Source organism: Aotus nancymaae, unplaced genomic scaffold, assembly GCF_030222135.1.
Source record: "Aotus nancymaae isolate 86718 unplaced genomic scaffold, 86718_ANA_hifiasm-v0.15.2.pri h1tg000021l, whole genome shotgun sequence".
Classification (NCBI taxonomy): domain Eukaryota; kingdom Metazoa; phylum Chordata; class Mammalia; order Primates; family Aotidae; genus Aotus; species Aotus nancymaae.
In genome coordinates this window covers 26,748,708-26,762,761 of record NW_026988433.1, presented here as the reverse complement: position 1 = coordinate 26,762,761, position 14,054 = coordinate 26,748,708, and the positions used below count along the sequence as shown (strand labels likewise).

General features: G+C 38.3%; 1 protein-coding gene across 3 annotated transcripts in view; it reads left to right on the top strand.

Annotated features, from left to right (window-relative positions):
• POLR3B (RNA polymerase III subunit B) overlaps positions 1 to 14,054 on the top strand; it is a 132,517-nt gene that overhangs the window by 18,430 nt on the left and 100,033 nt on the right. For all 3 annotated transcript variants that reach the window (XM_064379896.1, XM_064379898.1, XM_064379897.1), the window contains exons 7-9: positions 908 to 999; positions 2,971 to 3,088; positions 5,023 to 5,131. In XM_064379896.1, the coding sequence (XP_064235966.1) occupies positions 908 to 999; positions 2,971 to 3,088; positions 5,023 to 5,131 (319 nt within the window). The remainder of the gene's footprint in view (positions 1 to 907; positions 1,000 to 2,970; positions 3,089 to 5,022; positions 5,132 to 14,054) is intronic.

Sequence of the window (14,054 nt, the reverse complement as noted above, 5' to 3'; positions counted from 1 at the left end):
AGTTGTTCTCTCTCTATCCTTCCATGACTCTTAAACGCTCTTTCATATCTTCCATCTCTATGTCTTTCTGAAATATAGTCTCAGTAATTTATTCAGATGCCTTTTCTAACTCAGTAGTTATATCTTCAGCAGTATCAAATGCATTATTATCCAGCCTATTTCTACATTTTTAAGTCAGTGCTTAAAATGTCCATTTCTAGTAAGTTTTGCTTAGTTCTTTTTTCCAAACTGCCCGGTTAGTTTTTATAGCCTCTTATTCCGTACACCTTGATGCATTGTGCTGTTTCCAAGTAACTGATGAGAATCACTTTGTCTTCCATGAGGGAAGTTGTTGCTGTCATTTCTGACTCTCACTAAAGCCTGTATGCCAAGTTTAAACCAAACATTTGAGTTTTTTGTTGGTTTTGTTTTTTGAAGCAGAGCCTCGCTCTGGAGTGCAGTGGCACAATCCCAGCTCACGACAACTTCCATCTCTGAGTTCAAGTGATTATCCTGTCTCAGCTTCCTGAGTAGCCGGGACTATAGGCAAACACTACCACACCCAGCTAAATTTGTATTTTTAGTAGAGATGGGGTTTCACCATGTTGGCCAGGCTGCTCTCAAACTCATTGCCTCAAGTGATCTACCCATCTTGGCCTCCCAAAGTGCTGGGATTACAGGCATGAGCTGCTGCACCCAGCCTGAGTTTTTATCATCTGTATTAGATGAGCAACATGCCTGAGAAAATACTTAGTTTTGCTTGGCTTCCATGTAATTGCTATTCCTCTGCCTTTTCTAATATGTACATAGACAGACCCCTTAGTGAGGTGTGTTTGTCTATGTTTTGTATACAAAACTGCATGTTTTATATTTTTTGCAATTCAGCGACAGTCTAATGTGATATTTTCTTTTGTTTTATTTTATACAGAATGCCTATAATGTTACGTAGTTCAAACTGTGTTCTTACAGGAAAAACGCCAGCAGAATTTGCCAAACTGAATGAATGTCCTTTAGATCCAGGTATGTGTAAAGTCTTAGATTTGTCCCACTTTCCTTTTTCTTTTATTCTGCTGCTGCTGTTCTGTTGTTTTAACATTTTGTCTCAAAAACAGTACCAGCTTTTCTACTTTATAATGAACTTGTTCAGTAAAGCTATGTTCACAAAACACCCAGAAATTTGTCTCCAGCTTTATGCTATTAGCCAGCCTGCCTTCCTCCCCTCCCCTCCCCTCCCATCTCCCGTCCTCCTCCCTTCTCCCCCAACCTCCTTCCCCCACTCCCACAGTGGTGTGATCTTGGCTCACTGCAGTCTCTGCCTCCCAGGCTCAAGCAGTCCTCCCACCTCAGCTTCCCAAATAGCTGGGACTACATGCTTGTGCCACCATGCCCAGCTAATTTTTGTATTTTTAGTAGAGATGGTGTTTTGCTATGTCATCCACCTGATATCCTGGACTTACCACCTTGACCTCCAAAACTGCCGGGATTACATGTATGAACCACTTCGCCCAGCCCTATCAGTCTATATTTCTAAAACACATACTGTTACCTCTTATTTCAGGCTTAAAACTTTAATATGCCATATTCTCATTTATTGCCATGATTTATCAGTCTTTTCTTTCTATCTTTGCTCAGTCGTTTCTTTTAGTATGCTTAAAAATTCGAGAATAATCTACCAAAGTTACTGCCTTTGCCTAGTCAAAGAAAATCAAGTATCTTGGCTGGGCGCGGTGGCTTACGCCTGTAATCCCAGCACTTTGGGAGGCTGAGGTGGGTTGATCACCTGAAGTTGGGAGTTTGAGACCAATCTGACCAACATGGAGAAACCCCATCTCTACTAAAAATACAAAATTAGCTGAACACGGTGGCACATGCCTGTAATCCCAGCTACTCAAGAGGCTGAGGCAGGAGAATCGCTTGAACCCAGGAAGCGGAGGTTGTAGTGAGCCAAGATCATGCCATTGCACCCCAGCCTGGGCACAAGAGGGACACTCTGTCTCAAAAAAAAAAAAAAAAAGTCAAGTATCTCACTTTAGGCTGTTTTAAATGCAGTAAAGGGAAGGGGGAAATGAAAGTATTTTTTTGCTTACATTTTTAAAAATTTTATTTTTGTACCTATTTCTAGGCAATTTCTTTTGTAAAATTTCAGACTTAGAACTTAACTCTCAATTCTTCAACTCATATTTCACATTGATTTATTTGAACTTATTGCTTCAATCTTATTCCTGTAAAGTTGCATTGTTGCAGAATCCCAGAAGTTTTAGAAAGAAGTTAATGAAGAACGTGATTTTACTAGACTATAACAGAATTTTGCATAAGTCAAATATGTTGTATTGTTTTTGCTTATATTCTGCAGTTATAAAATGAAGTATCACTTTATCCTACTCTGAATTGTGTGCAAAAAAAATACATGATGATGTATGAGTTTTTTGAATATGTAATGTTATTTTGGAAACCTAATCTTAGTCTACCATTACCACTGATTTGTTAGAAAACTTAGAGTAAATTTAATCATGTGCTGATTGTTAGTTAGTCCATAAAACAATATCGGTTGGGTGCAGTGACTCATGTTTGTAATCCCAGTGCTCTGGGAGACTGCGGTGGGAGGATGGCTTAAGACAGGGAGTTTGAGACCAGCCTGAGGAGCATAGTGAGACCCTGTTACAAAAAAGTTTAAAAATTAGCTAGGCTTGGTGGCACATGCCTGTAGTCTTAGCTACTCAGGAGGCTAGGGTGGGTGAATCACTTGAGGTTAGGAGTTCAAGGTTGCAGTGAGCTATGATTATGCCACTACACTCTAGCTTGGGTGACAGAGGGAGATCCTTCTCTTAAAAAAAAAAAAAAAAAAAATCAACACACCCTTTTGAATCAAGTGTTAACCAGTGCCGTGAAGCGGTAGAAAAGGTAACGTCTGATTCACAAGATCCCTGCCATTACTAAATCAACACTGGTTGAGGAATAAATGATGAAGTTTTTCTTATTTCCTTTGGGTAGGTGGCTACTTCATTGTTAAAGGAGTAGAAAAAGTTATTCTTATCCAAGAGCAGCTGTCTAAGAACAGGATCATCGTGGAGGCTGATAGAAAAGGGGCCGTTGGAGCTTCAGTTACCAGGTATGGAAAGCAGAGATGGTATCCTTAAGAAATATTGGTCATTCCATTAGTCCTAAATGGCTATCTTTCAATGCAGAAGGAGCCAGTTATTACTCTCTAAAAACAGGCATTGTAATATTTAAACTATCTGCATTCAATTTATTGTGAATGTCTGGAAGCATAGGGTATTGATTTTTAAATTTCGGTGAAGGGAGTCTGAGACATTGTTTGAAAATTCACTGTTTAAGCTGAATTTTATCTTAGCTTATAGACCATGAAAGGAGATTTTTTTTTTTTAAGTTGGAGTCTTGCTCTGTCACCCAGGCTGGAGTGCAGTGGCATGATCTTGGCTCACTGCAACCTCTGCCTCCCAGGTTCAAGCAATTCTCCTGCCGTAGTCTCCTGAGTAGCTGGGATTACCAGAGTGCACCACCACACCTGGCTAATTTTTGTATTTTTAGTAGAGACGGGGTTTCACCATGTTGGTCAGGATAGTCTCGAGCTTCTGACCTCGTGATCCACCTGCCTCAGCTTCCCAAAGTGCTGGGATTACAGTCATGAACCACTGTGCCCAGCCGAAAGGAGATTTTTAAAAAGAAAAAATATAAAACCTCTCTTCAATTTTTTTTACCATTACACTCCTTTCAGCCTTTTACCATTTACATTTGTATTCTTGCATCAGTATGATCAAAGACTATTTGACACTCAGTATTGAATTACCTATACTGTGGACTTAACACCCTATTATTAGTTTTCTAGACCAGCCCCTTTCACAGTGTACTCATTTTGACAGCAGCATCCCTTTCGAGGCTTCTGTAACTTCTTTTTGTTTTCATGTGTAATTTGAAATGTGAAGGTTAATGAGTTCTGGGAATAGAAAGATTTGTGGCATAGATAAGATGTCAGGGTGCAGTAGTTTCCCCTTTGATAACCTATAATGGACTGATTAACTCATTTGTACTTTTCTTTCTGATGGAGAGGCAGCTAACGATAATGGTCATTGGTTGAATACTTTACTAGGAGCCAGGTAAAATACTAGGTATATTATTTGTCACCTCAGTCCTCCAAGATAAGTGGTACTATTAACATCTTTATTTTACAACCAGCAGACCTTAAGCTCAGGGGTACCTAGACTATAAGGGGTAGATAGCCTTTGAACCCAGATCCCCATCTTCCTAGTCTCTATAACTGTAAAGCCAAGGAAATTTGAATTTGAATCCTAAAGCCTTTGTTTTCTAGCTATGAGGCTCTGGAATGTGCAGTTACTTAGCTTCTCTAAGCCTTGGTTTCCTTATATGTGATTTAGAGACAGTACTTCAAAGTGTGACTGTGTAGAAGATTAGCTAATGTAACTAACATGGGTTATAGTGCATAGTAGCAGGTAATCTGTGTGTGTTACTAATGTGGTTGATTAGAGCTTTTAAAATGCTTTGAAATCCATTAGGAGTTTTATAACTAATACAGATACCAATAGAAGGACATTCCTTTCTTTTGGCTTAACTATATACCAAAGACTGTGGGTATGTTTTGTTGAATTACTAGTTTAAAAACCCATAGTATGTAAATTCATTTCCTTTTAATTTCCTCATTATGGTTAAGGCCCATTTTGAAGTCTTTCAAGTATATAAAATTGGCCTTGTATATATGCTCTACACTGGATCAAAGTAATTCAGGTGGAGTCCAAGTGAAGCTGGTCAGAAAGTAATTGTCACTCATTCACGTACAGAACTTCCATCATAATCTCAAAGTCAAAGAAAAAATTATAGTGTTTTTAAATGTTCACTGAAGTAGCAGCTGGGCAGGAAAGGGGTTGTTTTTTTAAAGTATTTATTAGAAAGGACCTTATAATTGTTGTTGATCAGTTGACGCTTATTGATTAATGATCATTGCTATTGCATGCTACTAGCTTGAAACTAAGTGGGAATGCAGTTTAACCAACTTGTATTTACTTGTAGCTCTACCCATGAGAAAAAAAGCAGAACCAATATGGCTGTGAAACAAGGGCGATTTTATTTGAGGCATAATACTTTGTCAGAAGATATACCCATTGTCATCATATTTAAGGTAAAGCTGCAGCTCTCTTCTGAAAATTATAAGAATTCTTTCTCTGGTTTATTTCCATATGTAATTAGAAATTTAGAGGATAAGGAATTCTCAGAATAGAAAGATTGTTGACATAAGTTGTCAGTCATATGATATATTTTAAATTGAAAGCTGGGCATGGTGGCTCATGCCTGAAATCCCAACATTTTGGGAGGCCAAGATGGGCAGATTTCCTGATTCCAGGAGTTTGAGACCAGCCTGGGCAACATAGTGAAACCCTATCTCTATCAAAAAAAAAAAAAAAAATTAGCTGGGTGTGGTGGTGTGTACCTCTACTCCCATCCACTCAGGAGCTGAGGTGGGAGGATGATTTGAACCTGGGAGGCAAAGGTTGCAGTGAGCCAAAATAGTGCCACTTTGCTCCAGCCTGGACAACATAGTGAAACCTCATCTCTACAAATAATAAAAACATTAGCCAAGCATGGTGGCATGTGCCTATAGTCCCAGCTATTTGGGTAGCTGAGGTGGGAGGATCACTCAAGGCTGCAGTGAGCCATGATCATGTCACTGCACTCCAGCCTGGGCAACATAGCAAGACCCTGTCTCAAAACCAAATAAAAAATCAGCTTATTTGTGAATTGTTGGCCTAGAACCCAAAAGACATTTTCCATAGAAACAATATTGAAATGGTATAGTTTTCTCAGATATAGGCATACCTCAGAGATATTGTAGGTTTGGTTCCAGACCATCACAATAAAGCTAATATTGCAGTAAAGTGAGTCACACAAATATTTAATTTCCCAGTGCATACAAAAGTCATGTGTATACTGTAGTCTGTTAAGTGTGCAGTGGCATTCTGTATAAAAAATATATGCCTCAATTAAAATACACTTTATTGCTAAAAAAATGTTAACAATTATCTGAGTCATAATCTTTCAGTGAGTTATAATCTTTTTACTGGTAGAGGGTCTTGTGGCAGTGTTGGTGGCTACTAACTAATCAGGGTGGTGATTGCTGAAGGTGGCTATGGCATTTTCTTAAAATAAGACATCAATGAAGTTTGCCACAGCTATTGACTCTTCCTTCATGAAAGATTTCTCTGTAGCACGTGATGCTGTTTGATAGCATTTTACCCACAGTAGAACTTATTTCAAAATTGGAATCAGTTGTCTTAAACCCTGCTGCTGCTTTATCAATGACGTTTACATAATATTCTACATCCTTTGTTGCTGTTTCAACAACGTGTACAGCATCTTCACCAGGAGTAGATTCTTTTTCAAGAAATCACTTTCTCTGCTCATCCTTAAAAAGCAACTCCTCATCCATTCAAGTTATATCATGAGATTATACCAATTCAGTCACATCTTTATGCTCTACTTCTACTTCAGATTCTCTTGCCATTCCCACCACATCTGCCAGTTACTTTTTTCACTGAAGTCTTAAACCCCTCAAAATCATCTTTGTGAATGGGAATCAGCTTCTTTCAAACTCTTGTTAATGTTGGTATTTTGACCTCTTCTCATGAATCACATATATACAGATATTCTTTTCTTTTTTTTTTTTTTTTTTTTTTTTTTTTTTTTGGTGAAAGCAAGTTTATTAAGAAAGTAAAGAAACAAAAGAATGGCAGAATGGCTACTCCCTAGGCAGAGCAGCCTCAGTAGGCAGAGCAGCCTCAAGGGCTACTGGTTGCCCATTTTAATAGTTATTTCTTGATTATATGCTAAACAAGGGGTGGATTATTCATGAGTTTTCTGGGAAAGGAGTGGGCAGTTCCCAGAACTGAGGTTTCCTCCTCCTTTTAGACCATATAGGGTAACTTTCTGATGTTGCCATGGCTTTTGTAAACTGTCATGGCCCTGGTAAAAGTGTGAGGACTCCCAGGATGACTAGAGGTCACTCTCATGGTGGATTTTGGCCAGTTTCCTTACCACAATCTGTTTTATCTGTTTTATGACCTTTATCTTGTGCCAACTTTCTGTCTCATTCTGTGACCAAGAATGCCTTAACCTCCTGAGAATGCAGCCCAGTAGGTCTCAGCCGTATTTTACCCAGGCCCTCTTGAAGAGGGAGTCACTCTGGTTCAAACACCTCTGACATATTTCCCCCCTTTCCTTTTATAAGAGAACCCTAGTTCTAAGGGTTGTAGAAGGATGAAGATCCATCTTCTGTAACTTTTCAGTCTGAATAGGGATGATGATATTCCTGCCTAACTATTAGTGTCTCTTGTGTTCAGGAGAATCACAGATATTCTTACTGGCATCTAGAAAAGAGTGAATCCTTTCCAGAAGGTTTTCAGTTTACTTTGTCCAGATCCATTCAAAGGAATCACTATCTATGGCAGCAATAGCCATAAGTCTTGAGAGTTAAAATTATTTCTTTATTCATGGGCTGCAGAATGAATGTGTTAGCATGCACAAAAACAACATTAATCTCCTTGTACATCTCCATCAGAACTCTTGGTGACTGAGTTCATTATCAGTGAGTAATGTTTTGAAAGGATTGTTTTTTCTTAGCAGTAGGTCTCAACAGTAGACATAACATATTCAGTAAATTATACTGTCAACTGATGTGCTGTCATCTAGACTTTGTTGTTTCATTGGTAGAGCACAGGCAGAGTAGATATAGCATATGTCTTAAGGGCCTTACGATTTTCAGAATGGTAAATCAGCACTGACTTGAACTTTTTCGTTGGATACATTAGCCCCTCACAAGAAAGTCAGCCTATCCTTTGAAGCTTTGAAGCCAGGCATTGACTTCTCCAGCTGTGAAAGTCCTAGATGACATGTTCTTTTAATAGAAGGCTGTTTCATCTACATTGAAAATCTGTGGTTTAGTGTAGCCACCTTCATAAATGACCTTAGCTAGATCTTCTGGATAACTTGCTGCAGCTTCTCCATCAGCACTTGCTGCTTCACCTTGTACTTTTATGTTATGGAGATGGCTTCTTTCCTTAAACCTCATTAACCAACCTCTGCTAGTTTCCAAGTTTTCTTCTGCTCCTTCCTTACCTCTTTTAGCCTTCATAGAATTGAACAGAGTTAGGCCCTTATTCTGGATTATGCTTTGACTTAAGGGAATGTTGTTATGGCTGGTTTGCTTTTTTATCCAGACCATTGAAACTCTCTCTATATCAGCAATAAGCCTGTTTTCACTTTCTTGTCATTTGTATGTTCACTGAAATAATTTCCTTCAAGAACTGTTTTTTTGTGTTCACAACTTGGCTAATTGGTGTAAGAGGCCTAGCTTTTGGCCTGTCTCAGTTTTTGATACACCTTCCTCTCTAAACTTAATCATTTCTAGCTTTTGATTTACAGTGACAGACATGCATCCCTTTTTTTTTTGCTTGCACACTTGAGAAGCCATTCTAGGGTTATTAATTGGCCTAATTACACTATTGTTGTTCTCAAGGAATAAGGAGGCTCAAGGAGAAGGGAGAGAGATGGGAGAATAGCTGGTTGATGGAGTAGTCACAACATACACATTTATCGATTAAATTTTTCATCTCTTATGAGCACAATTTGTGGTACCCCAAAATAGTTACAATAGTAACATCAAAGATCACTGATCAGCCAGACACAGTGGCTCACGCCTATAATCCCAGCACTTTGGGAGGCCGAGGCAGGGATCATTTGAGGTCAGGAATTCGAGACCAGCCTGGTCAACATGGTGAAATCCCATCTCTACTAAAAATACAAAAATTAGCCAGGTGTGGTGGTACACATCTATAATTTCAGCTACTTTGGGAGGCTGAGACAGGATAATCACTTGTACATAGCAGGTGAAAGTTGTGGTGAGCTGAGATTACACCACTGTACTCCAGCCTGGGCAACAGAGTGAGACTCTGTCTCAAAAAAAAAAAAAAAAAAAAAAAAAGAAAGGAGAAAAAAAGATCACTGATCACAGGTCACCATAACAGTGAAAAAGTTTGAAATATTGCGAGAATTACCAAAATGTGACACAGAGATATGAAGTGAGCACAGGCTGTTGGAAAAATGACACCAATAGAGTTGCCTGAAGCAGGGTCAATCTGGAAGCAGGGACACACCTTACATTTGAAGAAAACACAATATCTACTAAAGCCCAATAAAGCAAAGCATGATAAAATGATATGTACCTGTAGTTACATAGCGGCCCATTTAACCTGTTCTAAGACGTAAATACTATCCACCTTCAGTGAACAGTTAAATTGTAATATTATCAAGCAAAATAAAAAAACAGTTGGCATTATGTGATAGTTGAGCCTCAGTATTTGCAAATTCCCTATTTGTGAATTCACTTACTTGCTAAAATTTATACATAACCCCCAAATCAGTACTTGTGGTACTTTTGTGGTTATTCACAGATATGCACTGACACAGAGTGGTAACAACTGTAAGCCACCCAGCGCACGTATTCCCAGCTGAGATTGACCAAGGCAGCACTCTGCCTTCTTGTTTCAGCTCTCATGCTGTAAACAAGTGTCCCTTTTGCAGTCTGTTTAGTGCCATGGGTTTTGTATTTTTGTGCTTTGTTGATTTGCAGTATAAGATGGCCCCCTAGTGTAATGCTAAAGTGCTGTCAAGGTGTTTCAAAGGACAAACAGGCTTTGGTATGCCTTCTGGAGAAAATATGTTTTAGATAAGCTTGATGAGCTTTGTTCAGGTATGAGTTATAGTGCTGTTGGCTAACTTCAAAGTTAATGAATCAATGATATATATTAAGTATCTTTTAAAAGAAGCACACAAAATAAGGTTCTGTATTGGTCAGTTGAGGAAAATGTTATGACCGTAGGCTCACAGGAACCTAGCCCTATATTTTTCCTACAAGCATTGGCTCAGTATTCACTAATACTGAGTTGAAATGAAGGGATCATTTCAACTAAATTGAGATTTCAACTAAATTTGAGGAGGTACTAGATGCTTCAGATAATTTTAGAAATTTATATATTCAGTTTTAATAGTTATGATAGTGGAAATAATTTTTGAGTCAAAATTAGAGAAAACAGAGGAAGAAATCCTCTGAGGTTGAATTAACTAAGTTGGTTAAAAAGGAAAAGCATTTTGGGTATAAGCCTCAGGAGTAAGAAAGAAGGAATTGAGTCTTTACTGTTAAAGTTGTTACCAGGTTACAGAGTGTAGGAGTCAGGGAGGAAAGTAGCCCTCAAATCAGTCTAGTGATTGGGGTTTAGGGAGAGAGCCCCTGGTGGTTCATAAGTATTGAATGGATGTGGACAAGTCAGGTTCTTTAACTCAGGAAGCATCCATATTCTAAATGCAATTGTGTGAAGGAAGTTTTAGGACATTTTTAAATGTTTATTGTAGCCTAATGTGCTTTCGAGTTCTATAAATGAGATGGAGCCATTTTCTTTTCAGGATGATTTTGATAATAGTCATAGTAGCAGTACCATGATATCAGAGGGCCCAGAAAAAAATTCTTAAATATACCTTTTCTTTTCTTTCTTTAAGATGTGTATTTTTTAAGCACAAAAGTAATTTTGGATTTTCTTGTAGGGATCCCACAGTGCCTAATGTAGTGTTTTATGTACTTAGTGATGAATAAAGAAAATTTTATCTAACGGGGCCAGGCCTGGTGGCTCATGCCTGTAATCCCAGCACTTTGGGAGGCCAAGGTGGGTGGATCACTTGAGGTCAGGAGTTTGAGACCAGGCGGTCAACATGGTAAAACACCGTCTCTGCTAAAAATACAATAACTAGCCGGGCGTGGTGGCTCACACCTGTCATCCCAGCTAGTTGGAAGGCTGAAGCAGGAGAATTGCTTGTACCCAGGAGGCAGAGATTACAGTGAGGCAAAGTCAGACCACTGCACTCCAGTCTGGGTGACAGAGGGAGACTCCGGCTCAAAAAAAAAAAAGAGAGAGAATTTTATCTAACAAAGTAGAATTACATTTCCAGCAGAGGGCAGTATGTTCCCATGCAGCCAAAGGACTTTTTTTTGGAAAGTTTTATAGACACTTGAAGATGCATAGTACTGCTTTCTTTCTATCAGAAATTATAAATTAATTATAATGAATATAATCTATCACTCATGGCAATTGCATGACTAGACTCATGCATACATTAAAATCAGAAAATATATTAAGTATTGTTTTTTGGCTAGGTGATGAATTTAATAAGACTGTTTCTTCTGTCAAGTTTGTTTAATATTTATATTGCACATCTGTGAACATGTATGCTTACATACACATAGCTGACTTAAATCCTTTTTAGAATAGGGCTATAAATTAACAATATGATTATTTATGTAACCTAGTAGTTGTGATTTCAAACTTCTCTCTCTTTCTGATTATAAAAACATTTCTTGCATTATTTAAATTTAGAAAGCCACTTAAAAGTATATCTACGTTTTTGAATATACTTTTTCCAGACCGTTTTCCCATGCTTTTGTGATACACACCTAAATTTTTATTTTTTTCACTTAATAATGCATTATGAATAGCTTTCTGTGTTATAAATCTACATCATTATTTTTAGTGACTATTTTGTACAAGTTTCATAGATGTGGTGGAATTTACTTAACCCTTCCTCTAGTGGGGCATGTGAGTGTCATTTTCTTTCCCAAGGTTTTACTCTTATCCCTAGGAAGTCTGTTATAGATACCTGTTTATGCACATTGCTGATTGTTTTGTGAGACTTTATTCCTGAGAGTGGAAGTTTTTTTTTTTTTTTAAACTTGGTACATGTTGCCAGTTATTTTCCTGAAACATATCCACTACACTTAATCAGTAAATATTTAAAAATTTTTAGTTTGTATAAATGAGCTAAATATTTTGTTCATAAACAGTCACTTTTATTGGTCTCTCACAATAGATATGTTTTAATAAGTTGATGGGAATTTGTTTGATAACCACTATTTAGACTTTTCCATCTGGGAGGCAGCATAGCGTATTGGATATCTTAGAATCAGACAGATTTAGGTTGAATCCCAGCATCTGTACTTATTAGCTGTGTGACTTTGGGCAAATTTTCCAGCCTCTTTGAGAATTTTACCTAAGAGAGTTGCTGTGAAGGGGAGTGTCCTTTTTCTTTCCTTAGTTCTCTTTATGGTCAGAAATCTGGGGAAACAAACGGGGATACCAGAAAAGACACATCATTTCTCTTTGAGTGTTGTGTGGCCCTAACATAGACCTTGACAGTCATTAGGACTTGATGGTTGTTGATTGTAACCAACAATTGGCTGAAAGTGACAGGAACAGCAGGGTTTCCAGATTCCATGCTGAGTCTGAATATGATGGAGAAAGCTTTTAGACATAGATCAGCCTTATTTATGGACTTGAATCACTACAAAGGTTCTCCTGCCAATGAATCTTCCCCACTTTACATTTTGTATTCCAAGTATGCAGCCTGCGCTTATGATGGCATCTGTAGTTTGAAAGTTTTTTCGGAAAAGAGGATCAAATTTCCAGGGTGCTGGGCAGTGTTTCCTGGAAACTAACTTATATGGAAATTTGTCTTTTTTTTTTTTTTGAGATGGGGTCTTGCTCTGTTGCCAGGCTGGGGTGTAGTGGCACGATCTGGGCTTACTGCAACCTCTGACTCTCTGGTTCAAGTTATTCTCCTGCCTCAGCCTCCCGAGTAGCTGGGATTACAGGCGTGTACCACCACACCCAGCTAATTTTTTGTATTTTTAGTAGAGACGGGGTTTCACCATGTTGGCCAGGATGGTCCCCATCTCCTGACCCTGTGGTCTGTCTGCCTCGGCCTCCCAAAGCACTGGGATTAGTCTACTTTAAAGCAAAATTGGAGATTTCCGAATATTAGATACTTTAAGAAGTTATTCCCTTTCCCACCTTCACACAATATATTTCAACCTATCACCATTAGTGTGTGTGTCAGTCTCTTCTGCTCATTAGTATTCTTTCTGTATTTAAAAGTCACACTTTGTGGATATTAAAAAGACCTCATGTCACTTTTATAGTACACCTCCCCTTATTTTTATTCAGTGGTATTGCTGATTGCTAGAGTGTAGGTGACCTGTTGAAATGTATTATCTCTGCTGCTTTTTCATAAGGTTATTATATAGCATTTACTTTTGACTTATTAGGAGAAATGATTTCAGATATTAGGAGTACAAAGAGTCCATATAAAGCCGGTTTTTAGATGTCTGAATTAAGTCTTTAAAGTAAAATGGCTGAGGATTTTGCTGTCGTTTCCATAGCAATATGTCATTTATTTGTAGCTGTGACAACTGAAGGCTAAATAGTCATAAAGTCAGTTTGGTCTTTACAGCTGGTGCGCTTTGATGATAACTTGACTGAATTATTGCCCCTGTATTTAGTGATTTGATATAGGAAGAGTTTAGTCCTTTTAGAGCAAAGCTTTGGCAGTAATCATGCTTTCTGCACATATGGTGTCATTTACCATGTGCTTGGCATATCTTTGCTTCATAGCTTAGAAATATTTGGAGGGCCTAAGCAGTCTGTTTAGATCTCTGTTAGGACATTTGAGAATTTTATGCAGTTATAAAATTACCACTTAGATTCAGCATTAGGACAACTTGAAGTGGCAATCCATACATCAAATGAGGAAAGGCCTTTTCATTACAGGTTGAGCATCTCTTGTATGAAATGCTTAGGACCAAAAGTGTTTAGGATTTCAGAGTTTTTTAAATTTTTGGAATATTGGCATTATCTCTGTCCTTATGGTTGAGCATCTCAAATCCAGAAATCCAAAATCTCAAATGCTCCAATGAGTATTTCCTCTGAGTGTCATGTCTGTACTCAGAAAATTTCAGAGTTTGGAAGCTGGTCATGGTGGTGTGTGCCTTTAGTGCCAGCTACTTTAGAGGGTAAGGTAGGAAGATTGCTTGAACCCAAGAGTTTGAGGCTATAGTGCACTGCAGCTGTGACTGTGAATGGCCGCTGCACCCCAGCCTGGACAACACAGTGAGACTCTATCTCTTAAAAAAATTGGCCGGGCACAGTGGCTTATGCCTGTAATCACAG